The sequence below is a fragment of the Aythya ferina genome, assembly GCF_964211825.1.
Source record: "Aythya ferina genome assembly, chromosome: 1".
In the NCBI taxonomy this organism is placed as follows: Eukaryota; Metazoa; Chordata; class Aves; order Anseriformes; family Anatidae; genus Aythya; species Aythya ferina.
Genome location: NC_140296.1, coordinates 89,569,663 through 89,596,319, shown reverse-complemented (window position 1 = coordinate 89,596,319; position 26,657 = coordinate 89,569,663). Strand labels below are relative to the sequence as shown.

The window sequence follows — 26,657 nt, the reverse complement described above, 5'->3', positions numbered from 1 at the left end:
GCCTGGCAACGTGGTATTTTTGTGCCAGTTTGTCAGGCCACTTTCTGGGAGGCTTTTCAAAGCTCACCTGGTTGCTATTGCTGGGAATACTCCCCGAATAAGTGAGGTCTTTTTTAAAAGGAGGTGATAAAGATCGTGTGATATACAGCGACTGGCTGATTGCTTTAAGTGAGGAAGCCTTTTTATAACCTTGGATTCAAGTAGAGCTTTTTGCAAAATATCATAGCTATTCTTAGTGGTATTCCTCTGTATGTGTGTGCGTGCGCCGTTTCCCACTTACATCTCCAGAAGAAGGGACAAATGCTTTTAAGTCAGAATCTGCATTTCGATGCGCGAAGTTAGGGAAAGATTATGAATTAGTGGAAAACTAATACTCTACCATCGTCAGAAAGTATTTTTGAAAAGGAAGTCGTCACAAAGTGAAGTGTGGATTATTACTTACCAAGGTTTTTGGGGGCGAGGTTGCATGCTGAAAAGGGTCTGTGCTTTTGATATCTAAAGATGTTTCTTTATTTAAAAAAAGCATATTGTGATGTTTCTATGGCTACAAGTATTGTGAATTTTGCACTTCTTAAAGTGATTTAAAAAAACGGCACAAAGTATTGTACTTTCGGGGGATTTGTACTTAGCTGTTGAGAAAACTGCCAACTTAGGCTGACCAGAGGAGATTTGTTCTGAAGTACAATTTCGTATTTATTTGCATGTCTTGTAAACCCTAAGTCATGATAGGGATGACATTGAACGGATCGGAGAGCGTAGCTTTCTCACAGTGAATTCTTTTGTACTTATTATGTCTTTTTTATTTGTTATTTCTAGGTACTTTTGCCAGTGCAGAAAACAACCAAGGTCACTTTCTTGAAACTCCGGAGGAAAAAGATCTCTCGAATGAGAAATGTTACTTAGAGAGACACTCTATATACGAGAAAGCGGAAGACCAGCCAGCAGAAGATATTGGCCAACATCCATGTCCACGTCTGGACAGGAAGCGTAAACACTCTGGTGAGAGAGTGCAAAACGATGGCAGCCAAAACGAAAACTTTGTGGACGAGCTGCAGGATGAACTCATGTCAAAGGCAAAAAAGAAGAAGAGCTCCAAAGGTAGGCTGGCATTTTGCTGTGGTCTCCCTCAAGGAATGTCTCGTGAAAGGAACGTCCCTTTGGCTTAATGTGTTTCCATTTTTGAACTTGATAGTTACTAATGTGAGCACTGTCATTTCACTTGAAATTATATATATGTATATATATGTATGTATATATATGTGTATATATATATATGTATATATAAAAACCTCGGTATATGAGGGTAAAGCACTAGTCGTTGGACACTGGAGCCACAGCAGTGCGAGTTCCTGTAGTGCATGTAACCCGTAATGAGCGAACCTTTAAAATGCATAGTGTGGTGGTAAAGCTGAGACTATATGCCCCGAAAGTGAAATGTAGCTTTTGTTTTAAGTTGAGGGGGCTTTTTGATTAATTTTTAGTTATTTTTCCATTAGATGACTGGCCTGAGAGGGAAATGACAAACAATTCCTCTAACCACTTAGAAGAGCCCAATTGTAATGAGGTGACCAACCTGAAGGTGTGCATTGAATTAACAGGGCTCCATCCCAAAAAGCAGCGTCACCTGCAGCATCTTAGGGAACTATGGGAGCAGCAGGTGTCACCAGAGAGATCCCCGTCCGGCAAGTTGGGCCGGCAAAGCAGGAAAGATTTAGCTGAGGCTGTTCAGCCAGAGGCCACTGCAAAGGTCAAAGACTTCACAGAAGAAAGGCACACCAAGAAAAGGTCAGAGGCCAAAAGCAATAGAAGTTGGTCTGAAGAGTCCCTCAAAACAAGTGACAATGAACAAGGTATGCAGAGACTACTAGGGAAACCAGCTGGCTTTAGCATTTACAGTGACGCATGCTGCCACCGATGTTAAGGAATTGTCGAGAGCTTTATTTTAAAGATATATCTCTCTATCTATCTTATCTATCTTTCTGTAGATGTCCATTTGTATAAGCACTGACACCTCCTCTCTAAGAGTTGCACCGTAGCTGATATTTGGCAGACAAGCAAATGTGTTTGTGTATGTGCGTGTACCTACGTGTTCGTGCGTGTGTGTGCGTTCTGGCTTTCCATAACCCCTCCGGAGATAACGTGAAGATGGAGATTGTGCCTCTAGAGGAGATGTGGGGGGCGTACGACGCTTCTGGGCCAAGGGGGGGAGCGAGCGGGCTCTTAGGCCACGCGGGCGTGGGGTTGGGTTGGGTTGGGTTGGGTTGGGGCGGCGGGGACCCCGTGAAGCAGCGTCAGGACAGCTAGCGGCTCTGTCTGGGGAACGCAACGCCTCCATCACCCTCCCTGCTGCTGGGCTTCCCTGCCTTTCCCGGGGCAGGAGCCAGGCTGGTCTTCCTCCCTCGGGGATGCCTGGCTGGTTTGTCCCAGGCTTGCTCCACGTGCGGGTGCTGAGGTCTTCCCAGTGTCTCTGTCCTCAGGAGTCACCTCCTCAGGAACATCAGCTTTCCTTGCCTTGTCTCTGGCAGCTTCCCTCCCTCCCTCTCCTCCTTCAGCTTCTCATCCCTCTTTTCTGCTCAGTCCCTATGGTGGGGAGCTCTGAGTTGGTCGCTTGGGCTCCTTCAAGGGCTGGGAGCTTCATCAAGCCTTCATGTCCCCAGCCAGCCTTGCTTGTAATCCATCTGGGACCTCTCAAGAGGGAGAAGCACAAGGCAAGTGGATCTGTTGTCCTGTGCCGATGGAAAGACTGAGTCCAGGTTGTCCTGCGCTTTGGGACAATTTTCCTGGGTGGCATCTCCAGGTCGCAGGCAGAACTATTGGCATCTCTTCTGTCCTAAAGCTCCCCACCCATCTTTCCCCTCATTAGGATTACCCAAGGGCAGAAAACCCCAAACTTTGATGCTTATGGTTGGGGAAGGTTCTCCAAAAGGATTTGTGGAAGGGGAGATCAAAACTTAGTTTAAAGGGAGCTTTCACTCTTCCTCCCTTGCTTTATGTGCCGCCTTGGTGAGCGTGGTATCAGCTCAAACATCCCTGCCCATCACCTGCTCCCCTTTGTACTTTCAGAAAAAGATATCTTGTAGAGATGAAACGAGGGTCGCTAACAAGAAGGCACACCGTGTGAGGATGCTCTAGCTTTCCCCTGCAATGCCTCTCATGGTAGCAACAGGCTTTCCCATACACATGACCCCAGGAAATCAAACAAGGTGCCTCCCGATTTATGCCCTTTCCCCAGAGGTATTCAGATCCAGTCACCCCGTGGCTACAAAAAACCTGCTTTTGGGAGCCTCTAACAAACCCATAAACCTGACTAAATCGTGCCTCGCCAGCCATTGTGCCGAGGCACTGGAGATCACTCAAATCACTTATCGGCGCTCCCCCAGCCCCACTGAAGTGTAAACCTTTTAGTCTCCTTTTCTGCAGCTCACTAGGACGGGGAGATTTCCCCCCCCGTTGTGCAGCAGAGCGTTCTCTGCGGGGTGGTCACACCGGGATGAAGACTCCTGGCTTTTCCTTCTCTCCCGGGACCTGCCCTCAAACTTTTCTCCAACACACGTCTCTCAAGCGGGTGTTTCAAACACGGGAACATCCCCTGTCGCTTGCAGCTCTTTTTCTCTCTGTGTCTGCAAACAGGCACTCCCAGCTCCCAGGTGGTGCCCGCAGGTCCCCGGCCAGCACAGGAGCCCTGATCCCTGCGGTGACCCCATCCATCACCCCTGGGAGCTGGGCTGGGGACGGGAGCTGGACACAGCAGCCTGCAGCGTGGTCCTGTGGGCTGGGGAGCTAATTCTGCTCTGAGTCAGGCTCACCACAACCCACATCACTCAGAGGTCTGGTTTTACTTTTTTTTTTTTTTATTTTCTTGCATGGATATTAAGGGGATATCCTTGCTCTTGTTTCTTCTCCTGTCGCGCGTGTCGTGGCCAGGAAGATGGGCTGGGATTTGGGAATGAACCTCTTGCCTTTTTTTCAGCCCGCATGCCTTGCGTTTCCTGGGCTGATGCTCGGCTTTTTCTGGAGAGTAGCTGGCCTTTTGCAGCGTTATTGATCCTCAAGCTCCTGGGCATCGCTTCGCTGCTCTTCATCTCCCAGCGGCAGCGCACGTTTGGCCCCGTGCCTGCTGTCGCCACCGCGGAGGTCAGAGCAGAGCACAGGGTTCACGTGAATCCTGCAGGCTTGGAGCACGCGTTTTGGGTGGTGATTAAACTTCCACGGCATCCCTGAACGGGAAAGCCTGCAGTTCTCTGAGACATGCTACTCTTCCTCTGCTTTTCTCCTCCATCCTTTCTGTACTCCTCTCCTTCTCCAGACCTGCTTTTTCCCCTCTTCTTGTTCTTTTTTTTTGCTCTGCAGCGGTTTCGGACTTCCCCTGCCCTCACCAAACCTCATTGCTGCTTTCCATCTTCATGATTTTTTTTAGTAAGTCGTTAAGGAGATAACGATGATGCTTCTGCATTGGAGTTGGGCTTTTCCCGTGCTCCCCCAGTCAGGTTAGTTGGGAGCAGGAGAATGAGAAACACCCCTCTGATACTGTGCTGCCCGCAGAGTTGGAAAGACAACCTTGCATCAGGAGGCTCAGCCTACGACTGGAAGGCATCTTGTCTGATCGCAGAGCCTGAAAAGTTGGTGGATTTTTGCTGAACAATCTGCACATCATGTGTCCTGTAAATCCCCTGACATCTGGTTGGCAAGCCGCGGTGTGCATTTTTTTTCTAGAAAGTGGCTCTGAAGAACTGAGGGATTTCTGTTTTCATCTTTAATCCAGAAAGCCTTCTGCAAGTTGCATTCACAGCTCTATTTAAGGGAAGACAGAAGTACGAAGCTGCCCACTAAGAGTATTCTAGATTTTTTTATTTATTTTTTAACCAACTGGCTCTGGATCGAGTCCCTTTAAATAACGGTGTCTGTTCTCGGAGCAGCCTTGTGCCTTACTTGCTCCTGCCGTCTCTTCTGCTCTGAAAGCAGCATCACTTCAGAGGCTCCTCAGAGCCTTTTTCAAGTGCTCTGGGTTTTTTCCGCACCTTCCCTCGACGGTGTGGCATTGTTTGGCTGAAGTGTCCCTTCCTCCCCAGCAACCTTTCATTCATTTTTTTCTGCAGAGGAGTTGCTTCTGAGGTCACCTCGATTCTCTTCCCGAGGGAAATTCTGGCTATAAAAAAGTCAACTTTCTTGTCCTTGTTTTGTTGCAAAAAAACCCGCTCGCGCTCTGAAAAGGGAGTACCCATGCTCTTTGCATGTGGCCCAGATTGTGGGATTCAGCTTGTTCTAACTCATCCGCCGAGAAAACCCAGCCCTGCACACATCCTGCCACGGGCTGCAGAGCGCTGCCGCTGGCCGTGCCTCGCCTCCCAGCGCTTTCTGCTCTCGCAGCCTTTCGGAGAGCACAGCCGCCGGCTGCTCCTGCCCCGTCCCCGTCCCACGCTGTGGATAGCGGGCGTGCACGGGGCTTCCCACATCGCCTCTCGTGCTCTTGTGCTGGCTTCGAGCTCAGACCGCTGCCAGGGAGATGCTCCCCCTCCTCGTGCCGTGGGTGCTGTCCCACAAAGACCTCTCCACGCTCCTGCATCCCCTCCTTCTCCCTCCTTCCCCCCAGCCCCGCAGCTCAAGCAGAGGAGGCAGGGAAGCCCAGCAGGGCGCGGGGTGAGGGAGCAGTTGGTTCCCACCCAGACGAGGCAGTCCCAGGTAAGGACCGGCCTCTTCCCGCAGCAGGGCAGGCTTTTGCCCCCGCAAGCCCCGGTGGCGGGGAGTTTGGCGTAGCGATCTCTATCAGAGCATCACGGCGATTAGCCGGCGTGGCGTTGCGAAGGCGCTGTTTACAGTTCGAATGCGGAAGGCTTTAAAATATTAATGATTTGAAAACGTAATTGGTAGATCTCTTAAGCAGTCAAGGAGCTTGTGTTAAGTGCTAGCAATATGTTTTGCTTTTAACACACCATGCAACGTGTAATGCCTTTCCTTCCCGTTTAGGCTTGCCTGTATTCCCAGTGTCTCCGCACATGAAGAGCCTTTCATCCACCAATGCAAACAGCAAAAGGCAGGCTCAGCCAAGCTGTACTCCAGCCTCGAGGTTGGCTGCCAAACAGCAGAAAATTAAAGAAAGCCGGAAGACAGATGGGCTGTACACAGATGAAGAGGAGGATTTCCAACCTGCATCTCTGCTGCAGAAATACTCCGAGTGTGAGAAGCCATCAGGGAAACGTCAGTGTAAAACAAAACACTTGGCACTGCAGGAGAGGAGAAGGAGGTCATCCCTGACAGGGGATGACACCACAGATATCGAAAATGCTGAAGATAAGGTATCTTTATTTAGACTTAATTGTCCACTAGCACCTCCGAATGCAGAGCCAGCCTGCTTAAAACTACCGCGCGGCCGTGCATGCGGGGTAGCGGTGGTTCCCTTCAGACGTTCCTGCGTATGCTTTGCACATTTTGTCTTTCCTTTTCTTAACCTGCCCGTGTTTAAGCTGCTGTTGCGGGTATTGAGGGATCTTGCATTTAAAAGCTGTAGCGGCGCTTTCGTAAAAAATTCAGTGCGAGCAGAGGAATGCAATTCTCTGCCGGCAAAATGCAATCCCCTCGCCGCACTGTAAAAGCGAGGAGGGGAAGGAAAAAAAAAAAAAAAAAAGAAAGAAACAACCTAAACAGATAACGATTTTGACAGGTTACGGTAATGAGGAAGGTCAGGAAGCGACCGGAGCCCGCTTCAGACTGCGACTCCTCGCCGGCCAAGCCCTACGAGCAGAAGCTGTTCGAGCGCCTGCAGCAGCCCCCCTCGCTGCCGCCCGCCCCCCAGCCCTCGCCGCTGCAGGTGGCCAGCCCCCCGCCGGAGACCACCCCGAGCCGGCCCATGCCTCCCGAGGCTCGCAGGCTGATCGTCAACAAGAACGCGGGCGAGACCCTCCTGCAGCGGGCAGCACGCCTGGGCTATGAGGTGAGGGCCCCGGGGGGCCGCCGTCACCTGGGGGGCACGGGGTGGGCAGGATCCCGCGGGAGCGAGCACGGGGGGAAGTTTTATTAGCAGCCCTCGCTTCTGTTTAAATGCAAACCATCTGCAAGCAGAACCCGTGCCTTTTTTTTTTTTTTTAAAGTCGGTGCGGTGAGCTTTAATGAGCCGTGTCATTTTGGCCTTTGTTAGTTGCGTGTAGGTTAGGAGCAGGCTTTTATTTCTTCCGCTCTTTCCTCCGAGGAGCCGTCGGGTGTGTGGCACGGGGTGCAGTGCTTGAAGTGTCCTCTTGCGTGATCGGGTGCGTCGCAGGAGTGCTCCACGTGTTTTATGCTCGCAGGCTGGGGCTCCTCCGCGTAGCTGGAACAGCGTTGCCTGATGAAACAGCCCCCCTGTTGCTACAGAAATCAGGAACTGATGAATCTGCCAGCTCGGCTGTTTTGAAGCATGCTTTTATTTGGGCAGCGTAGGTGTGAGCGGCGCTGTTGCTCAACCTGGGGTCTTGAGGAGAGGCTGTTGGCCGGGATGGTGAACGGAGACCTGCTTGACTTTGGGGCTGAGGCTGAGCCCTGGCGGGCTGGTGGCATCAGCTCTGGCGCTGTTGGGGCCTCAGGGATTTTTTGAAGCCTGGAAATTGCTTTCATGCAGCTGGGGAGCCTGGGCTTGGAGGGCTGCCTTCTCCAGCTCTGGCAGGCAGGGCGCGTTGGAAAGCTGGAGCGTGCCCTAAGCAGAGCTTCTTCCAGCTCAGGGCACTTGGGCTGAGAGGAGGAGAAGCAGTTGTTACAACGTTGCTATGGTAATCTTTATCATTTAAATTATTTAAGTTCCGACAGATCGAAAATTTCCTATGGATCCCAAACCAAAGCGTAGCGCAGCGCGTGCTGCAAGCTGTCGGCGTGCCTTTCCTTCCCTTGTCCGTGGGGCAAGCGCTCTGGCGGGTAGCTGTGGGATGCTGGGTGCTCTGCCTGCTGAGGTCAACCCGAGCTGCCCCAGAGATTTGTGATGGGCCAGGGTTTTGCTCCAGCAGGGGCCGAGGGCTCTGCCTGCTTTGCTAGCAGTGGGAGCTGGCTGCAGCACCGGCCCGTATCGGGGTGGCTGTGAAAGCGCACGGATGCCAGGGCTCTCCAAAGTGAAGGTCTTGGGTAGTGTTGTGCTCTCAGCAGGCATTTCCACCATCGTTTGCTTAGGGATTTTGATTTTCTGGCACGAGAGCGGCTGATTTGAACTCAGCCAAGAGGGGGAAAAGCCTGGTGGGTGTGAGCTGTGGCTCTTATCGGTGCTGCCTGAGGACTGGGGTGCAGAGAAAGTGCAAAGCTGCGGCCCCGAGGCTGCATGCAGGCAGTATGGCACACGCTGCTCAGCTCTGCACATCCCATGGTCTCAGCAAAACCGAGGCTGTGGGAAAGGTTTGCGTTTCCTTCACGAGGCTTCCGCGCCAGGCGCTGCTTAATCGGGATGCGAGCAGCCCATGGCAGCCTATGGTCGGGCTTGAATCCATTACGTTTTCCCCATCTGAAACAAATGACTTGAGATAATGGTAGTCTTAAAACTGTAATTTACTGTTTGCGATGGGGGGAAAAAGGAGGGGGAATTACAGGGAGCATAAAGTCTTTTTGGAAAAAAAAATACATTACAAAAGGCTCGGGTAATGAACGTGATGCAAGAGGAAACATGGGCTGTCTTTGTGCCGCGTGTTGCTTTTTAGTCTGTGCCTGGACTTGGGAACTCCTCCAGTGGGTTTGGGAATAAATCCTGGCTGGAAAGGCAATGAAATCAGGGCAATGCGTGGTGTATGGTAGGAGCGGGGAAAAGGTGTTTGTTTCGAGGGGGCTGGATGCCTGCAAAGGTGGGTTCCCGCGGCTTGCACCGATTCTTGTGGCCATTTACGATTTGGCTAATGAGCTGCCGGCTGCAGGAGCAGCGGTGGCCCAGAGCTGGCTGGTGACGTGTGAGCTTGGCTCTTCGGGTTAACCGAGAGCGATTTTCAGACTGCTGGTTGGAGTGGAGCACCTGAACAGGCACTAAATCGCCCCGCGGCAGCCTCACGGCCTTTCTCCAACGTTAGCCAGAGGTGCTCGTGAAACCAAAAGCGTGTTTGTGGCACCACATGTTCCCCTATTGGGCGGCGATGGCTAATTTTTTTTTTTTTTTTGTAAATTGAATAAATCATGTTAAAAAAAGTTAATGAGGCATTTAATTAATTAACAATGTAGAGTTTTATGGTCTTTATGGTTACATTTTGTGGTTAATGACATTCTTCTTATAGCCTCTTAACGTGGAATTGCCCGACAAAATTAGCGTTTTCGGCCGGCGGTAGGTGTTCTGCCCTAGAAGCAGCCTTTGCTTTCCATGAAAATAGACGAAAGGCCTTTTTCTTATTTCGAGCTGCAGAAGCTGTTTTAAATGGCAACTGCGTGCTGAAGGCAGCCCTGAATACGGCCGCCGCTTCTGCTACCGATAGCCGCCCGCTAATTTGCCTCGCGGGGTGGTCTGGATTTGCAGGAAAATTTCTTGCCTCTAGGGTATAATTTCACACCGCCCTTTCTCGCCGGCTTTGGGAAAGCGCGGGGTGAAGAGCGTCCTTCCCGGGCTGCTTTTTGGCTTTTGGGGCGGTGAGAGGGACCACCAGAAGCTGCCGGGTGGCAGAGAAGCACCCCGGGGGTGCGGGATGGGGCGGCAGGGAGGGATGCTCTCGTGCCCGGGACTGCAGCTCGCTGGCTCGCTGCTCTTCTCCTTCGCCTGGTTGGTGAGGGCCTGCTAAAAGAACAGCTTCATGCTGTATCCTGGATACCAGTCCTCGGGTCAGGGATACCGAGAGCACGGCTGATTGCGGGCTTTCCGGTAGATTTGGGAACTGGAGGGATAAATGCGTCGCGCCCGGCGGTGGTTTCATCCTCCTGTTCCGACAAAACAAACGCCCCCCCCCCCCTCCACCCCACGCTGTACCCCGTAATCCCTGAGAGCAGCAAATGCAAAATTAATGGCTTAATCTTGCCACGGGGGCTGCCTTGTATGTGCAGCATCACTTAGAGATGCGTGCGTGCACGTTTTGTATTTTTTATTTTGCGTCTGACACAAATCGAGGAAGACTCGCACCATCCCAAATTTTTGGTTGAGTGATGGAGCAGTCATTGTTTCGAGGCCACGCGACAGCGCAGAGCTCTGAGCCCGGCCCGGGCTCTCAACCGTGGTGTATTTGACTGCAAGATGAATTGCGTTAAATTCACATGGCTTCCCACAGCGCCGGGTTAGTTATTGGAACCTGGCGCCTGACTCTGGTTCTGCATGCAGAAAATCAGTGTGGGTGAAAATGGGATTTCCCTGATCTTGATAGAGCTGGGCTTTTTTTTTGTTTTGTTTTGTTTTGTTTGTTTGTTTTCCAGCAGCAAACTGTCCTTTGTGTGTCTTAAATGTGTTTTGTTTCGGATCATGTGCTTTTTCTTTTTAAAAACCGAACTGACGTGGGCCGTGCTGCCGCTGCGCGTGCAGAATCCGGCGCCCAGAAATGCAGATGTCAGAGCAAAAACCTTCCTGCCGCTTTCACGTGTGGAAGCGTTGAGAAGCGGCAGCTGGGAGCCCTGCCTGGGAAATCTGCACGTCCCCGGGCTCCTGCGGCGGTGGGAAAACCTCTCCGCGGGGCGCGGGGCTCTCGGTGCCGCGCTGCAGCCTTGTCTGCTCCTGACAATCGTGGTGCCTCCTGTACAAACACAGCTTTGAACGCCTTCCCTTTTGTCCTTTTTTTTTTTTTTTTTTTTTTTGGCTGATCTGTGTCTGAGGGGGTACTTGGGCATGTTGTAGGGAGTCTGTGCTTTGCCTCCTGTCCCCCAGCCCCCCTTTTTCCTTAAAGAAGCCCATGCAGCAGCTCGGCAGTAACAAATAACTCGATGTATGTTTTTCCTCCTCTCCTATTTCCAGGAAGTGGTTCTGTATTGTTTGGAAAACAAGGTCTGTGATGTAAACCATCGTGACAATGCGGGTTATTGTGCCCTGCATGAGGCCTGTGCCAGAGGCTGGCTGAGCATCGTGCGACATCTCCTCGAGTACGGGGCCGACGTGAACTGCAGCGCGCAGGACGGAACCAGGTGAGCAACGCACGGCACCGCGGGGCTGCCACGCGGGGTTTATTTCGGGATGGGATGGCAACGCGGGGAAGTACCCCTTCCCTCTCCCCTCTGTCTCCTCCCCATGTCCCCCCAAACCTGCGTGAAGCCCCCCAGGGGTAACGCTGCCCACCCCGTCGCTGGGACAGGGTGATGTGGGGGGCACATCATTGCTGTGACTCCGCTTCAATATGAGGTGCTTTTTTTTTTTTTTCCCTTGGGAATTTTAACAATTTTTTATTTTTTTTTAAGAGTTTGTGAAATCCCCAGCTGCAGGGCAGGAAGGAATGATACTTGAGCTGCAGCCCTATTTGTATGCGCTCCAGGTCCTTTGAGTTGTGCCAAAAGAGTGGTCTTCGCCTTGTTAGTGGTGTTACTTTTAAGAGCACTTCAGGCTTTTACAGTGATCGGGCGTGCAAGTCCTATATGTGCTTGATAAAAATACTGTTTAGCTTAGCTGTTAAACTCTATCTGCACATTGCATATTTGGGATTGATTTTTTTTTTTAAGCAAACGTTGGCTTTTTTTTCTCCTTCACAGAAGGGGTGCTCACAGAATACCAAGCTTGTGGGTTTTCTTTTTTTTTTTTTTTTGGTTTCTGGGTGTAGAAGTTGTGGCTCCCCTCCTTTTTTAAGCTCCTTGTGCATCTCCTAATGGAGTCTTTATCCAATTCCTAAGTCCGTCTTTGACCACCTCTGCAGGGCTGACCTTGGGATAACTTTTCCCCTGAATATGCAGGACTTTGTCCGACCTATTCCTTTTGGGGACAGGTCGCTTTGTATTCCGCCAGGCTCCTGCAGCTTGTTATCTTAAATGGTTTATCGCATTCACTATCACCATCCCAATAGCCAGGGAGGTAAAATCAGCATGACTAAGGGGCTGCCTCTTTTGTTTTTAAGCTCTTTTTTATGCCTTTACTGGGGAGGGGAGGAGACAGGAGAGCAGAAGCTGGGCTGCGGGGCTGCTGTTAAACAAATCCCAAACGATGTTTGCCTCACTCACAGGCATAGCCTAGATAAAAAAACAGCCCCAGAAGCAAGCAGTCCCCGTCACCTGCGAGCACACAGTCCACTTTTGGTTTCGGTTCACAGACAGAGTCGATTTTCCAGGAAGAAACTTGGCTTGTGCACTCTTGAAGGTTGTGGGGAAAATGCACTTTGGAAACAAACATAATAGCGGGCCAATCCTAGATGGCAGTGTCAGGGCTCAGCTTGTGTTCCCCTTTGCTTTCTGGTGGCAGACGTAAATCTTTTTTTTGAAAAGCTGCCCAGCAGACAGCGTGAAACCAAAAAACATCTCAGGTGCAGATGGAGGATGGTAGAGCTGCCCACAGTCTAGCAGGGCAGAGAGCAGAAGCTTCTGTAGGGAGCATGTGAGCAGCGTTGTCCCCTGCCTTTTGTGGGGCCAGACTTGTCCTTCTCCATGGAGAAAGCCCTGGTGTTCCTGAGACAAATCCCATTTTGATCTCAAAGCCTCAGTTTTTGTCCTTTAGCTCTGGGGAGGAAAGAAGTGTCAGTCTTCCTTTTTTTCAAACCTCGGGTGAACTTATTCAGCGTAGTGTTCAGGCAGCTATGTGGGCCCGTATGGACCAGACCCTGTAACTGCACTTGCTGGTTTTGTCAGCGTGTCCTGAAGTTTGGGTCCGGGCTGCTGCCTGCCTGCTGCCTCTGCGTTGACTTTTGGGGGGCTCAAACCATGCTAAGGCAGGAGATACAGGCGCCGTACCTCCCTGCTCTGGGGCTCTGCCTGCAGCCACTGTGTCCCTCAGTCCCCAGGCACAGCGCAGCTGGCCCCAGGGGCTCCGTGCAGCGGGCTTCAGCATTTTTCCCTTTTCTCCCCCATAAACTGCATGCTGCTGGTAGCTCTCTGTCTGCTGAGCCTTGTCAGCAGGCCCTGAATACACAAGCACGCTGCTGCTGAACGAGTGGCCCATCAAAGATTATTGTAGAGCCCAGCGAGATCTTTAAGACCCGTCTCAAAGGTGCTGCAGCCACTAAGGGCCCTTAATCGCCTTACCTATAAATAATAACAGGCCGTGCTTAAGAGGTGACCACACTGCTTCCCCGACAGGACCCCGCTAAGTGCCGTAGCTCACCACAGCGCTGTAGGGCCAACGCCTGACATCAGGGTGGCTGCTGGCGTGTTTGGTCTCCCTTCTTCTCCTCGTTTTTAGCTCCTAATAGCACAGCCACACGCCAGAAACGCGGGCACCTCCGGCCTGCTGGCGAGGCGCTCCCTCGCCTCAGGCACCGCTCGCCCTGCGCAGCCAGCCTCGCCTCATCCTTCTCCCGGCGGCTGATGAGCTCAGCCCTTTTATTTCTGGGGAGGACCGTGCCAAGACGGCTCGCTCTCTTCCTACGTCCTGGTCTTGGCAAGACGATCCCCTCCAGCAGCTAATTGCGTTACGGGAGAGGCAGCCGGTGTGGCCGGCCTCCCGTGACTCCTGCCTCGCCGCTTCTGCCGGGCAGCCTTGCGTGACAGCCCACGGGGAAACAAAAATAAAACCGTGAGAGAGGCACGGTGCTGCCCGCTGACTCTCGAGGGCCTCAGTCTGCAGCATAACAGCCCGTAGGGAAACAAAAATAAAACCGTGAGAGAGACACGGCACTGCCCGGCGAGTCCCGAGGCCTCTCGCTGCAGCGAGGGAAAATCTTGATGGTGCCTGAAAGGCTGAGAGCAAACCCTGACTGGCCTAAATAGTTTATAATGGTGGTGTTGGAATGATAAACCCCCAGTGAAATGTTTCCCTGACTCTGGTAGCGGTAAAAATAGTAGTAAGGATTCGACAGCACACCAGAGAGGGCTGAGATGCGCGTCTGCTGTAGGATATCGCAGCTCTTGAACGTCCCCAGACCCTTTTGGGGCCTTTCGAAGGGTTTGTTTTAAAAACAAGCCGTGCTACCGTTAACTGTACCATTAGGGACGGGGAATGTTTATTTCCACGATGCTCAGGGCGGAAAAGATTATATGGGCAAAGGAGCCCAGGAGAGGACCCCCCAGGGATCTTTTCCTCACATCTGAGAAAGTTTCCAACTCCAGTAGTTGCTTCTGCATCCTGCAGAGAGGGTGGTTAAACTCTGCCAGGACTGAAAAACATTCCCTCCTCCGCCTGCCCTGCTGCGAGAAGCAAACGCAGGTATCCGTGTCTTTGCACAGTCTCGCTCCTGACCTTGCCAAAGGGATGTGCTAGCCAGTTAAATTCTGGTAGCACCCTGTTAATGCCTTTCCCCCCCTGCCTTATCTGTGGGGAATCTCTCTTTTCCCCCCTCCCCAGCAGCACTTTCTTTCCTTCCTTCTATTTATCGTTCTTCCTCCTTCCACAGGGCTTTACTGCGCCTTTCCTTCCCCTTGCCTTTGTAAAATCCCCTCTTGTGCCCGGGTCGGGATCCTGCAGCTCTGTGGGACGGGGCTGCCTGCCCCCCTGCAGCACCCCACTGGCCCGGGTGAGCTGTGCAGTGGGGAGAGGGGCTCCCCTCCCAGGGCTTTTCTCTTTAATAAACTCGGCCGGGTGTCATTAAATCGAGTGAAACACTGGGCAGCGATTTAGATGCTGTTTTTAATAAGTTAAGGGATCATCTTGAATTCATTACTGCTTCAAAAGCCACTTAGGTAAGTCAGTTAAAAAAAAAAAAAAAAAAAAAAACCAAAACAAAAAAAAACAAACAAGAAAACCCACAAACCAATAAACCCACAATCCTCCCGCCCCCCCACGACAAAACCAGAAAATCCTAATTCTGAAATAAAATGGAAAACAGCTCCCAGTTCCAGGCTGCAGGAACGTGAGCGGGGGACAGAAGGTGTCCTCGGTGCTTGGAGGCAGCCGTCACCCTCGCCTCTTCCCTGCGCCCCCCCGTCTGGCTTTGGAGGCGTGCTGGGGGGCTGCGGGGTAGCACGAATTGGGTTGAGGGCTGCAGACAGCAGCGTGGGGTTGCTGCTTGTTCGCTGTGCTGGTGTGCAGGGGATAAGCCCCCTCTCTGCAGGGAAGGAGCTGCGCTCTCCGGGTGCAGCTCCATGTGTCAGTGCAGCCTGTGCGGGTTAAAAACAGAGCTGCACGCAGCTTTCCAACAAGATGGGAGCAAGCACGAGTGCTTCATGTGTCACAGATGTTAATCGCCCTAAATCACAGCCCCCTTGCAGTGAACACACCTGGAACACGCTGCTTTTTAAGGGATCTCACAGCCCTCCTCCCACCAGCGATAGACGGGGAAGCAGCGGCGCCCCTTTCTCTTCTCCCTCCTCCTCACCCCGACCCTTTGCCGTTCAGATCTGCCTCTGCTCTCTCCTCAGCTCCGTGGGCACCAGCCCGTGCCCAAAAAGCGGTCACGTAGCGGGGACGTTGCTGCAGGTGGCAGGGGGCTCCACGGGGGGGTCAGGCCTGGGTGCCAGCCAAGGCGCTTGGCAGGGTGGCACACAGCTGAAGCTCCCAGGCTCGTTGTCTTGTAATGCAATTCAGCAAGTTTTGCAGGGAGGCAGCGTGCGATCCTTGCTGAAGCCCTTCCTTATCTCTCTCGCCTTTCAACACGTCTGCTGGAGAGCTTAAAAGTCTTGCGGGGGGCAGCGGTGCTTCTTCTTGGCAGCCCGAGGGAAGAGGAGCGTAGCGCCCAGCTGAATAGCCGCGGCTGCTCGCCTTGCCCTGGGTGTTCAGATCCCTGCTCGTAGCCATCCAGGGGGAAAATGGGGTTTTAACACCTCTTCATTAGTCGGGGGGGGCTGAAGTGTCCTGCTGCCAGACAACTCCCTGTTACGTGTAGCACATTTTAAAGGCAAAAGTTAATGCAATTTGTCATCAGGAACTCTAACCAGGAATTGCAGGCACGTGTATTGATGAGCAATCCTTACGTCGCCTCACCAAATCTATGCCCGAGCTTGTATGGATTGTTGATGCCACATACAATGCCTGACTTCTGCGTGGACTAACCTTGAAATGCCACGTTTTTATTTTCACCGAGTACAGCGGTTGAATTGTGCTGCAAATACATTCACACGCGCTGTTTAAAGAGGACACAGCTCCTAAGTTTAATTCCTAGCAAATTTTCATAACTTATTTGCGTGTACATAATTTAGAAGCTTTGGGTAACTGATTTACGTGCTTGCCCAGAGGCAGGCTGAATGAGCCCGTACTGCACAACATGCTGTTAAATTGGCAGAGATTTGGAACGGTAGAGTGACTTGCAGCAGAATTATGTTTGTGAGGCTTCACACAAACTCCTGCTTTCTGGTACAGGGGTGTAATTATTTTACTGGCCCTCGAAATATGTACGGCAATGAATGGATGTAACAGAAATGCCTGCCCCGAGCAGTCTGACTGTGAAAAGACGGGAGGGGAGGGAGGGAGTGATGTGCGAGTAAAACCAACAATGAGACGATTGACAGCTGTATTAATAGTGTTACTCGCTATAAATAACTTTGGTCTGAAATCAGAAGTTTCTTTCTGAACACATTTACATAATGCTTGAGTCAAAGTGTAATATCGTGATCTTTTTTTTTTTTTCTTTTTCTTTTTCCTAGACCAATCCACGACGCGGTAGAAAACGATCACTTGGAAATTGTCCGCCTCTTACTGTCTTATGGTGCTGACCCAACGCTCGCGACGTACTCCGGGAGGACCATTGTGAAAATGACCCACAGCGAGCTGATGGAGACCTTCCTCACAGGTGTGTGGCCTCGTCCCACAGGGCTCTGCTGGTCGTGGGGTGATATTTCCCGGCCCCAAAAAGCCCTACTGGGATTGCTCCTCGCAAAGGAGCCTTGGAGAAGGCTTAGGGAGCTTCTTCCTTGTGTGCAAAAGCACAGCCACGGTTCCTGACGCCTTGCTTTCTGTCATGTAGTGCTTTTTGCAAGTTCTGCCTCATTTTTATATCTGAAATGTGGTAAAACTGTGTTAAATGCTCAATCTCTTTAAACTTTGTCCATGTTCTAACATACTTAGTTTTTCCCCCTGTTAGTTTTGGATAGACACTAGCATCCCCTACTACCTTCACCTCTGGAAGTGTTTGTAATACTCACAGTCAATGAGTTTTAAGTGCTCGCCCATGCATCAGAATAGAGAATGCATAAGTGTATCAGGACTCCAGTAAAGTCCACTGTCCTAGCCTTATTGGTGTCTTGAATCCCAGTATCTGTTCACCAACTCAACTATCAAATCTCCCAAACTACATCTGTAGAAAACACTCGTATCTTCCCAACACATCCGTGCAGAAAAACCTTTTCCATCAGTTTCATCACGGGCCCTGCTTCATCCCCGAGCTGGTGTCGGGAGTAGCTGCAGGCTGCAAAGCGTGGCACATCCTGCGTTTCGCAGGAACAAAGTGCTGCCGCTGTCAGTTACTGAGGCTCGAGGTCGGGGCCATCCCCGTCAGACCCGGGGTGATTATGTGATGTGATGGGCCGTGATTTTGTGTGGCGGGAGAAGGGATGCAGGGGAGGAGCGCGTGCCAGGCATATTTGCGAGGATGGCACGTGCACGTTTTTCGTGTGCATCTGTACTACGCTGTGGGTGTTTTGGGTGGAAGGCATGAAGTATGCACGGTGAGACTCCGTATGACACACGGTCTGCTAAACTTGCCAGCTTTTTGTTCTCATCAGTGTGTTTTTGTTGTTGTTTTTTCCTCTCCAGAGTATTTAACTGACCTGCAGGGTCGAAGTGTTGATGACCCTGGTTTGTACTGGGATTTCTATGGCAGCTCTGTGTGCGGTGAGCAAATGTTACCCTTTTTTTTTCTTTGCATGTGGAGACTTTCAAAACACGCAGCATGTGGGCGCGGGGGCTGGCTTGTTTTTGCGGTGGAGGAAGTTAGGAAGGAAGCAAACTGATTTTATTTACAGATTATATTATTGGAAGAAAAAGCAGGACCTGCAACGGTCTCATAAACGCTGACCTGGCCTTTTTATTTGATTTTATTTAGATCCGAAAGATGAATCTGGATTCGACATCTTGGCAAACCCCCCTGGCCCAGGTGATGAAGATGAAGATGGCTTTAGCGACGTGTTTGAATTTGAGTTTTCGGATGAACTTCCCTTGCCCTGTTATAACATCCAAGTGTGTCTCTCTCAGGGGTAAGAACAAGTACAGGTTTTGGGGTGAAAGTAGCTGAAACGACCTGCTTGGGACGACAGCAGTTTGTATCTGTGGGAAGTGTGTTTACGTTATCTAACGTGAGTGAGATGGCGATGCCAGAACTGCTGGGCTTTTCTGAAATAAGATAACAGAGGGCAAAAGGGGGAAGAGCTGCCTTGAGGGGGCTCTGTCTGGAGTGCCGTGCTCCGTGGCAGACTGAATGATGTTTGAGCACAGAGTCCTTCCCTCATCCCAGCCAGACACCTTGGTATAAAAACATCCCCAAACACAAGTGCTTCTGGCACTTTAATTTGGCTATGATGCTGGAAAGGTGTTCTTAATTTTATTTAACAGGCATTTCTGTTGTGCTGAACGGACGTGCTTTTGTAGGTGACAAAACCACACCATTAATGCTGTTCTAGATGCTGCAGCAAAACTGGTTCAAACCCCAAATCGGATCAAACAAATAAACACCTTACGGAAGATACTGTGATAATAATAAGCAAAGACCTGAAACGTTTGATTCTATATTGTATTGAAGATATAAATTAGCTTAGTAAACAGCTACTGTTTGTCATTTGCACCAGTTTTGATGACAGCTGTGGGAAAAAAACAGTTTTAAATACTAATCGTGCAGGAGGGCAGGTTTTAGCATATCCTCATCATTTGGGTGATTGATGTAGCGCAGGTTTTCTGAAATGGACAATTGGAAAGGTTAAATTAAAGAATTGTCTTCTTAATCTGAAAAACAACCCTCTGATGACTTATATTTAATGCTGATACCTGCCGAAGTCCGAGATGCTGAAATTTAGGTTATAACTGCTGGCCATCTCCTGATTTGCTGTGTGATAGTCAGGCTCAGCCTGACGAAGCTTTAGACATCGGTGTGGCAGCTGGCACACGCGTGCACTCACAAGCCCTGTTTTTTTGGGTTTCAGTGTTTGTATCTGCGGTGTTTGAGCCCCTGGGCAATGCCCTTGGTGTTGAGGGGGTCATTTGTGTGGGGCAGGCAAGAGGGCTCTGTCACACGGTGGTGGGGTAGTGGAGGGTCGAGGAGCCCATGGCTTAATGTCAGTTATTGCAGCCTTTTTCTCCTTCACCTCCCCAGACCGCGAAACTGGCTCTTGCTCTCCGATGTGGTAAAGAGGCTAAAAATGTCATCTCGCATCTTCCGCTGCAACTTCCCCAATCTGGAAGTCGCCACCATCACAGAGGCAGAGTTTTACAAACAGACTTCTCTCAGCCAGTTGCTCACTTGTGCTACGGACCTGGAAGCGTTTAACCCAGAAAGCAAAGAGCTGTTGGACTTGGTAGAGTTTACAAGCGAACTCAAGACTTTGCTGGGCTCCTCGCTTCACTGGTTGCACCCACACAAGGACCCTCCCTTCGACATCCTTTGCTGAACCATCAGGCCGTTTAATGTACAGTACTATATACAGTTACTTCTTTATGTATATGTGTTCAAATGCAATTGTTTCTGTAAAGAAAGGACACTATTAAATATGAAAATATCTTTCCTTTATATAAGAGATCTGAATTCCAGTTGGATGGATTTTGGAAGAATTTTTTTTTAACTTCAATCAGTTTTTACAAAATTGTTATATAATGTTTCTTTAAATGCACACAGGCTTTGGGATAAGTTTGTTATTACTTGGAACACATTTTTTTTTTAGAGAATACACCCACACATTGACTTTGTTTCATACAAAGCACTGATTACACAGAACATACTTTTTATAGGTGATGTGATCAAAGTCATGTGGCTTGTTTGGGAGATAGGATTTTGGGAAGGCACTTGGTGATATTATTTTTGTTTTTTTGTTTACAGAATTACCTGCTTTGGCCAGGTAAGCACTATTGAATATAATTCAATAGTTTGTAATATAAATTAAACCATATCCATACACATCAACTAATTGTAAGAACTTTTATATCCTAATTTAAAAGCTGTGAAATTTAGTTTTCACACATCAAACCGGATTGTTTATATATGTTTAAACATTTTATGCTCTTTATTTAAAGAAGACGTTGAACTATTTTTTCTGTACCTTGTAAAATATTGAAAAACTAACATATGTTGAAGTTGCTTGAAACTGTACATAAACTAAATTTTCTGAATTGTGTGTTTATGTTTGAGATCTGTGTTTTAACTTTGTAAGTAAATCTCCTGCCTTTGTATTTATATTTTACAAAAATTTTCTTAAAGGCAATAAAACTGTTGAGAAATGAAGATGCTAAAGTGACTCCCGTTAATTCCGTGCATGACTGTGAAATGAGCTCAGACTTATTAATGTGTATGAAAGGAGGCTCTGCACACATCTCCTGCAGCAGAGCAGATCAGAGCTGGCACAGGTGCTGGAGAGCGAGCGGTTCGTGAATCTGAGGTGGAATCTACACTGGCTTTCTAAATTCAAGGTTACAAGAAAACATTGGGAGCCCTTTATGGGACAGAGGCTTAAAAGCAGTATTCACAATACTTTCTGCATCACCATTCAGTTAAAGAATTGTGAATAGGTTCAATTATTTTTCCTCCTTTGTCGTCTTTTAAAGTTAAATTGACTGAATTTTCTTTTCAGTGGTGTCTGCAGAGGGGAGGAAAATAGTACAAGGGTAAATGCTTTAGTTTTAATACAAAGCATTAAGGCTATGAGCACACTTTGGGGTACCCAAAGGGAGAATTTGTCAGGGAACAGAACCATACTTTTACGCAGCTCTGGAATGTGTACCCAAGAGGCTGGACTCCCTGGGTTTGGTCAGGCCCCTTCTTAAGGGTCTGGGTCTGCCTTTTCCCTTTCAGAAAGAAGTTCCTGCTGTGAACCCAAATCTGAGTTTTGTTTTGGGCCTGTTTTTAAATGTGATGTGCCCTGTGATAGCCAACTGTTTCAGCTGAGAGGTCTAAATTGCAGAGCTCTTCTGATGATGGCCAAGATGCCCACCAAAAGGGTTTTCAGCAGAGCACCTGGACCATCTGAGAAAAACACCTGAGAAAATCATCTGAGAAGTTTCTGTGTCCATGGAGCTCAGAGGTTTTGATGGCTCAACACTACTGCTGCTGTTTAATTTATTGCTCTTGGCGGAGCTTAAGAAAGACTGTGAAAGACCCTCACACTGAAGCTGAGGGGGAATGACACCTTGGTCATGAAGGTGTCTCAGAGGAAAAGACGCAGAGCTGATGCTTCTCATTGGTGTGTTTGCCACCTAGCTTTTTGCCAAATATTTGTGCTGTGATGCTTACAGTGGGACTGCTGCTGTCTGCGAGGTGATGCTGTGCTTGAGACAAGAGGTACGAGAGGTGTCTGACAACCGTGTGCTGGTGGCACCTGAAGGCCTGTTTTGCCCGTGGGGCAGGGAGTTTGTAGTACTTGCACAACCACCACCATCTTCCTCCAGACTTCGGATACAGGTGATACCATCTCCCGTATGGCTTACAGGCACGCCCCAGGTTTCCTTTTAAGCCTGTGGTCCATCACTGAATGCCCGTGGCCAACCTCCAGCTTTGCAAGGAACTGAAATAGAGGCATCCCTGCTCTCTAGCGCTGACTGCTTTTGCTCCGTGATTTTACTGGAAAAGGAGACGAGGAAAAAATCAAGGTAAGGGAGGAAGTTAAAAGCAATTGTTGCTGCCACATTTATCTGATCATGATGGTTGGAGCCGAGCACAGGCCAGCCTTGTAGTGCTTCCAGGGGTGCGTGGCAGGCACCTCGCTTCTCCCCATGCCCTGCAGGCCCACAGGAGATGGGTGCAGCTTCCTCTTTTGGCTGGCGTCTCCTCGGATGATCCTGAGCACGTGCTCCCCAAACATCTCTGCTTAGTCAGCTCTGCACACCCTCCGACAGCTCTCCCGGTACAGTTGGGCCTCCTCCATGCTGGCACTTGCCTCCGTACTCAAATACAGCAACAGCCTCACGCCACTGTCATGCTGGCACGTCTGCACTCTAAAAATAGGGGGGTACCAGGGGGCACCTGACCACAGTGCTGTCCCTTGATGTAACGGGACTGTTTTATCTTCAGGGGTGTGCTTTTTTAGAAGGACTTGGCTGTATCGGGGTGCTCGGGAGAGCAGAGACTTGGTGGTGGGCGTAGGAGGCTGGTGTGGCTGGCCCTGCTCTGGGCGCTCTGGGGGGGCTGCCACCAGAGGTGCTTGCTGTGTGGGGGATTTGCAGGAGGCAAGCCCTGGAGATGGTGGTCCTGTGGAGAGGAGAGGTGGTGATATTGCCTGCAGGGAGCTAGCTCTGTGACGGCATGGGGAGGCCAGGGAGTTACCAGGTCTGGATACATCCTGTGCAGTGGCCAAGGCGGGGACATACCAGCTCTAAGCAGCATGCTAGGGCAGGGCTGGGAGGGGCTGATGTTTGTCATTTTGGCTGCTGGACTCATACGGCTTTCCTTCCCAGTGCTTTCCCAGGCACCCTCTGTGTGGCCCGAAAGTAGGCAGCACTGGCAGCTAAGGGCTGGAGGTGTTTGGAGCTTGCTCGTACTTGGTGCTTGTGCCCTCTGTGGAGCAATTCCCCAAAGACAAAGCCCAGGTGCCTGCTGGAAGCCCGACCCAACCTCTAGGTTGATCACAGGAGCAGAACAGAAATTGCCTCAAAGCTGCTCCCAGGGTTCAGGCTCACCCTGTGAATCAAAGAGTTGGTAGCTGGCTACCCCCTTTATTTCTGTTCTAAATGCTGACCCCAGAGATGTGACCCAAGGCTTGGGTATTAATATGAGCAAGGTGTCAGGGAGGGGTAAATACAGGCAGCTGCCATTCCCAGGCTCTGCAAGGCTGCTCTTAAACCTTCAGCATTATTACTGCAGTTCATACAGGAAAAAGGCCCACATTGCAGCTTTAAACATGTACAGATGCAAGCTAAATTAAAAATAATACTGTATCTATTTAATATTGCTCGTAATATTTCATTTTTTCAGTTCTGTATGAGTCTGCTGTTGGTAGGAGCGGGCTTGGCATCAGTACTCAAGGCATGAGTTTAATGCCACAATCATGAAGACATATATTAGTTCTTTTGTCAATGTTCTTATTCACCATTGCATTTCTGCTAGGAGGAGGGTCAAGAGAAGAAAGTGACCGGAATCCAACAAATTTCCCTCTGTGAGCTTGCTGCTTTGTCAGGTGAAAAAATCCTTGAACAGATCTGAAGAAGATGAAGCGCTTTCAAGTAACGTGTCTCAGTGTCCACACTGAGTCTTCCCACCCAGATCAGTCTTGCTAATTCTGCCTTTCACCCTTTCGTGTGCTTCACATGGGTTCACTTTGGTTGCAGAGTGAAGAGATTGTATCCTGCAGGTGAGGTGTGTGATCAAGCACGGCCAGCAATGCTGCCTTCTCCCCTGGTTTGCCAGCCCAGAAGCAAACCTTCTCCACGCCATGTGTGCATTTTGCTCCAGCAGACCAAAGTGCCAGTATCTGGTTGCTCTCTTGAGCCAGGTATGAAGTACAATTCTGCCACTAAATAGATTTTCCTTTTGTTGTCACATTAATTTGCAACTCATTAATAGTGACAGCGGTGAGGTACTGCACTGATGCAGATTTGCATATTCATGACTAACTTATTATTAAACAAATAAGATTTCCCTAGCTTAGGAAGCACCCGGAGTAATGCCACATTGTACGTTATATCAGCCCGGATGTTTTATTTTCTCCTTAATATGTTAATAGATGCAAGGGGTGCTCTTTTTTTTAAAGTAAATGTGTATCTGTAAAGTAACATGTAATTTAAAATATCAGAATCGTTTAAATAGTAATCCATTAGCAAACCTGCCAATAATTGAGCAGGAAAACCTATTGCACGAATCAATTAATCCATTCTAACTTCTTGCTTTGTCGCCCGATGAACGTAACGCAGGCAGCAGGCAGCAAGGCACAGCCGAGTCACCGTAACCGCGAGGCATGCGAGGGGCCAATCCTGTGCTTTATGCTTCAGCACAGGCCAGTTTGCTTTGCAGAGCCAGGTGCTTTTGTGCCTTTCTGCCCCGTGGTACACCCCTGGAGGAGGGCTGGGAGAGAAACCCAGGGTCTTCCCCCTCTCCCGATGTGCAGGGAGCCACGGGATGCTTGTCCTACTCCTGCCCTGCCACTTCCTTACCGCGTTGGGAAGCATTTCTATTGCAGCTTGCTGGCCCCCCTCTCCAGCCCCCTTATCTCTGCCGGCAGGCCTGCCTGGCGGTACGGCGGTGACATGAGGAATTGACGGCCCCAGGGAGGGGGGCAGCACCGTGGGGATGCTGGGGACGGTGGTGGCAGCATGCTTCATCCCCTGCCCAAGAAGCTGGGGAAAAAGCCTCTGGAGTTGAGCAGCCGCTCAAAATCTGCAGGCAGAAGGAAGAGGAGGTGCAGGGCATAGGACTGACCTGCAGGAGTGCATTTTGGCTCCCCATTTTGGATTGTAATGGTGTAGGTAATTTCCTACATGATTTTTTAGCAAGAGCTGTTTTCTATTGGGCTGTTCAAGAGTAGCCAGCATGCATCTCAACCCCCTCTTCAGCTCCCAGCTACATCCATACTTTTCATTCCTTTCTGGCTCTTTTAGCAATGTGTAGGGTACTGGGCGTAATTATGTGTGCGGGAAGCAGCTGGTCATTGCAAAGTTCCTCTCAGCCCTCAAGTTATTTTTTCCTGGCTCGACTTTCCAGAGGCCTTTGACGGTGTTGCCTAACCATGAGACCAAATGCGGTTCTTACCCCATCCTGCTGTTTCTGGGTGAGTCACAGACACCCCTTCTGCACCCGGTGTCCCCAGGGCCAGGAGCTCCAGGAGCTCATGGCCTCGAGGACACACAGCCTGAACTCCTCTGGGCATTATGGAAATCACCCACAGCTCACCCCACGGGCTGCATCCCTGCAGGTGCTGAGCAGGGTGAGGCTGGTTAAAAACCATACACACCAGCCTCTCAGCGCCCTTTTCTCCCAGAAGGGCGATTCAATTTTGGGACGTGGGATCGCTCCTTATCAATCCTCTGTGTCAGGTCCTTCCCTGGCACGAGGAGGAAACGAAGCCAGCAGGGCCGTGGGCTGGCTTGCAGTGCTCTGTGGCTGCAGCCATGTTAGCGCGCTGAGGATGTAGAGGGTTAGTCAACACATGCGGCAGACGCTTGTGGTGTCAGAGACAGCGTTTAGTATTTGTAGCTGTCGAAATTTTGAGGAAAAGGCTGCCTAATGAAAACCCTTTTCCAATATGCCACGAAACTCCCCTTTAAGTAAAGCCTCTGCGAAGGCGAGCCCTGACAGGCCTCCTGAAATGAAAAGGGCAGATTATTTAACAGCTGATCAACACTAATAACCCTTGGCAAATACAGTATGCAAATTTAGCGCCGGCGCCAGCACGCGCCGGAGGGGCTCTGCTCTGACAGCCCGGCCTGGCTGCTCTGAAGCCACCGCTGCGACTGACAGAGCCGGGCGCCGGGAGCGGGGGTGGCTGGGCTGCCCCCACCGTGTAATGGGGCCGTGGTCTGTGGTCTGAGGCTGCTTGGGACAGAGAAGCTCCCTCAGGGCCACAGGAGCCTCCTGGGTGCGTGGTGTTTGGCCCTGCAGTGGGCCCAGGCCTCCCTGCAGCATAAGGCACCATGGCAATGAGCCGAATAGTTGGAAACCGGGTGTATTCCCTCACCCCTCCATGGCATCGTAGGGGAAATAGCAGCTTTGAGTGCCTTTGTGATGTGCCAGGCTGTGTGTGCACACGGGAAAAGTCCCCTTTCTGAATTGGGCTGGGCTTAGCTATACCCTGCAAGTCGCTGAAAGAGCCGGAAAGGAATGAAAAGTATGGATGTAGCAGGGAGCCGGAGAGTGTTTTGATATGCGTGCTGGCTAGTCCTGAGTAGCCTGATGGAAAAAATCATGCCGCTCTGTGGGAAATGCAGAGGAAAGCATGGGCTGGGAACGGCGCCGAGTGAGGGCTTCACCCTTTTGCCCCCCAGCCCTGAGTCATGGGGGTGGCTTTGCACCAGCACGGGGGGATTTGGAGCCCCTGGCTGCAGGGCCAGCTCAGCAGGGCAGTGGCTTTGATGCCACTGCTGGCAGGGGTGGTGGTCCCAGACGGGGAATTCCCTGCTGCCCCCATGAGCTGGAGGCTGTCACAGACCAGCAGAGCTGGGTAGGAGGCAGCACCGCCCGGCTATGGGTGCAGGGCAAAGGGCAGGGACGGGCAGCGAAGCCTTGCCCTTTTGGTGGCAGTGTGGCATTATCTTGGCTTAGCTGGGCAAGCGTGACCTGCCTCTGGAGCCTGGACAGGCAGCACAGCCACCAGCTCCCCATGCAGCCCTTAATGGTCCAGTGACCAGACGTGCCTGGTCCCCAAGGGGTTACCTTGCCTGAAGTAGCTGCCGTGCCCAGAGAGCCAGCGTGCCTTTGATTACCCCGGTTTTCAAAGGCTTAGAAGTGAGCTTGATTAGCAAAGTCAACAAAGAGATGCAAATACGCTGCATCAGAAAGGTGCATTGTTGGTTTTCAAGTCGATGCCCTGGGTAGTAGCAAGAAACAATTGTGGATGTTGGGAAATGTTAAAGAAGGGAGGGTGCAGGGTGCGCTGTTCTGGGGAAACCAGTGGCTCAGACCAGCTCCCGG

At 50.6% G+C, this 26,657-nt stretch overlaps 1 protein-coding gene across 7 annotated transcripts in view; it reads left to right on the top strand.

The window, feature by feature from the left end:
• The window catches only part of BCOR (BCL6 corepressor), a 73,057-nt gene extending 52,730 nt beyond the window's left edge, over nt 1-20,327 (top strand). For 5 of the 7 annotated variants that reach the window (XM_084515794.1, XM_084515792.1, XM_084515795.1 and 2 more), the window contains 9 exons: nt 817-1,098; nt 1,497-1,850; nt 5,965-6,293; nt 6,659-6,928; nt 10,856-11,022; nt 16,549-16,694; nt 17,657-17,734; nt 17,946-18,096; nt 19,206-20,327. In XM_084515794.1, the coding sequence (XP_084371920.1) occupies nt 817-1,098; nt 1,497-1,850; nt 5,965-6,293; nt 6,659-6,928; nt 10,856-11,022; nt 16,549-16,694; nt 17,657-17,734; nt 17,946-18,096; nt 19,206-19,500 (2,072 nt within the window). In that variant the 3' untranslated portion in view covers nt 19,501-20,327. The remainder of the gene's footprint in view (nt 1-816; nt 1,099-1,496; nt 1,851-5,964; nt 6,294-6,658; nt 6,929-10,855; nt 11,023-16,548; nt 16,695-17,656; nt 17,735-17,945; nt 18,097-19,205) is intronic. The other 2 variants (XM_084515796.1, XM_084515797.1) reach the window with 2 other exon arrangements.
• Nucleotides 20,328-26,657: the final 6,330 nt, after the last annotated feature.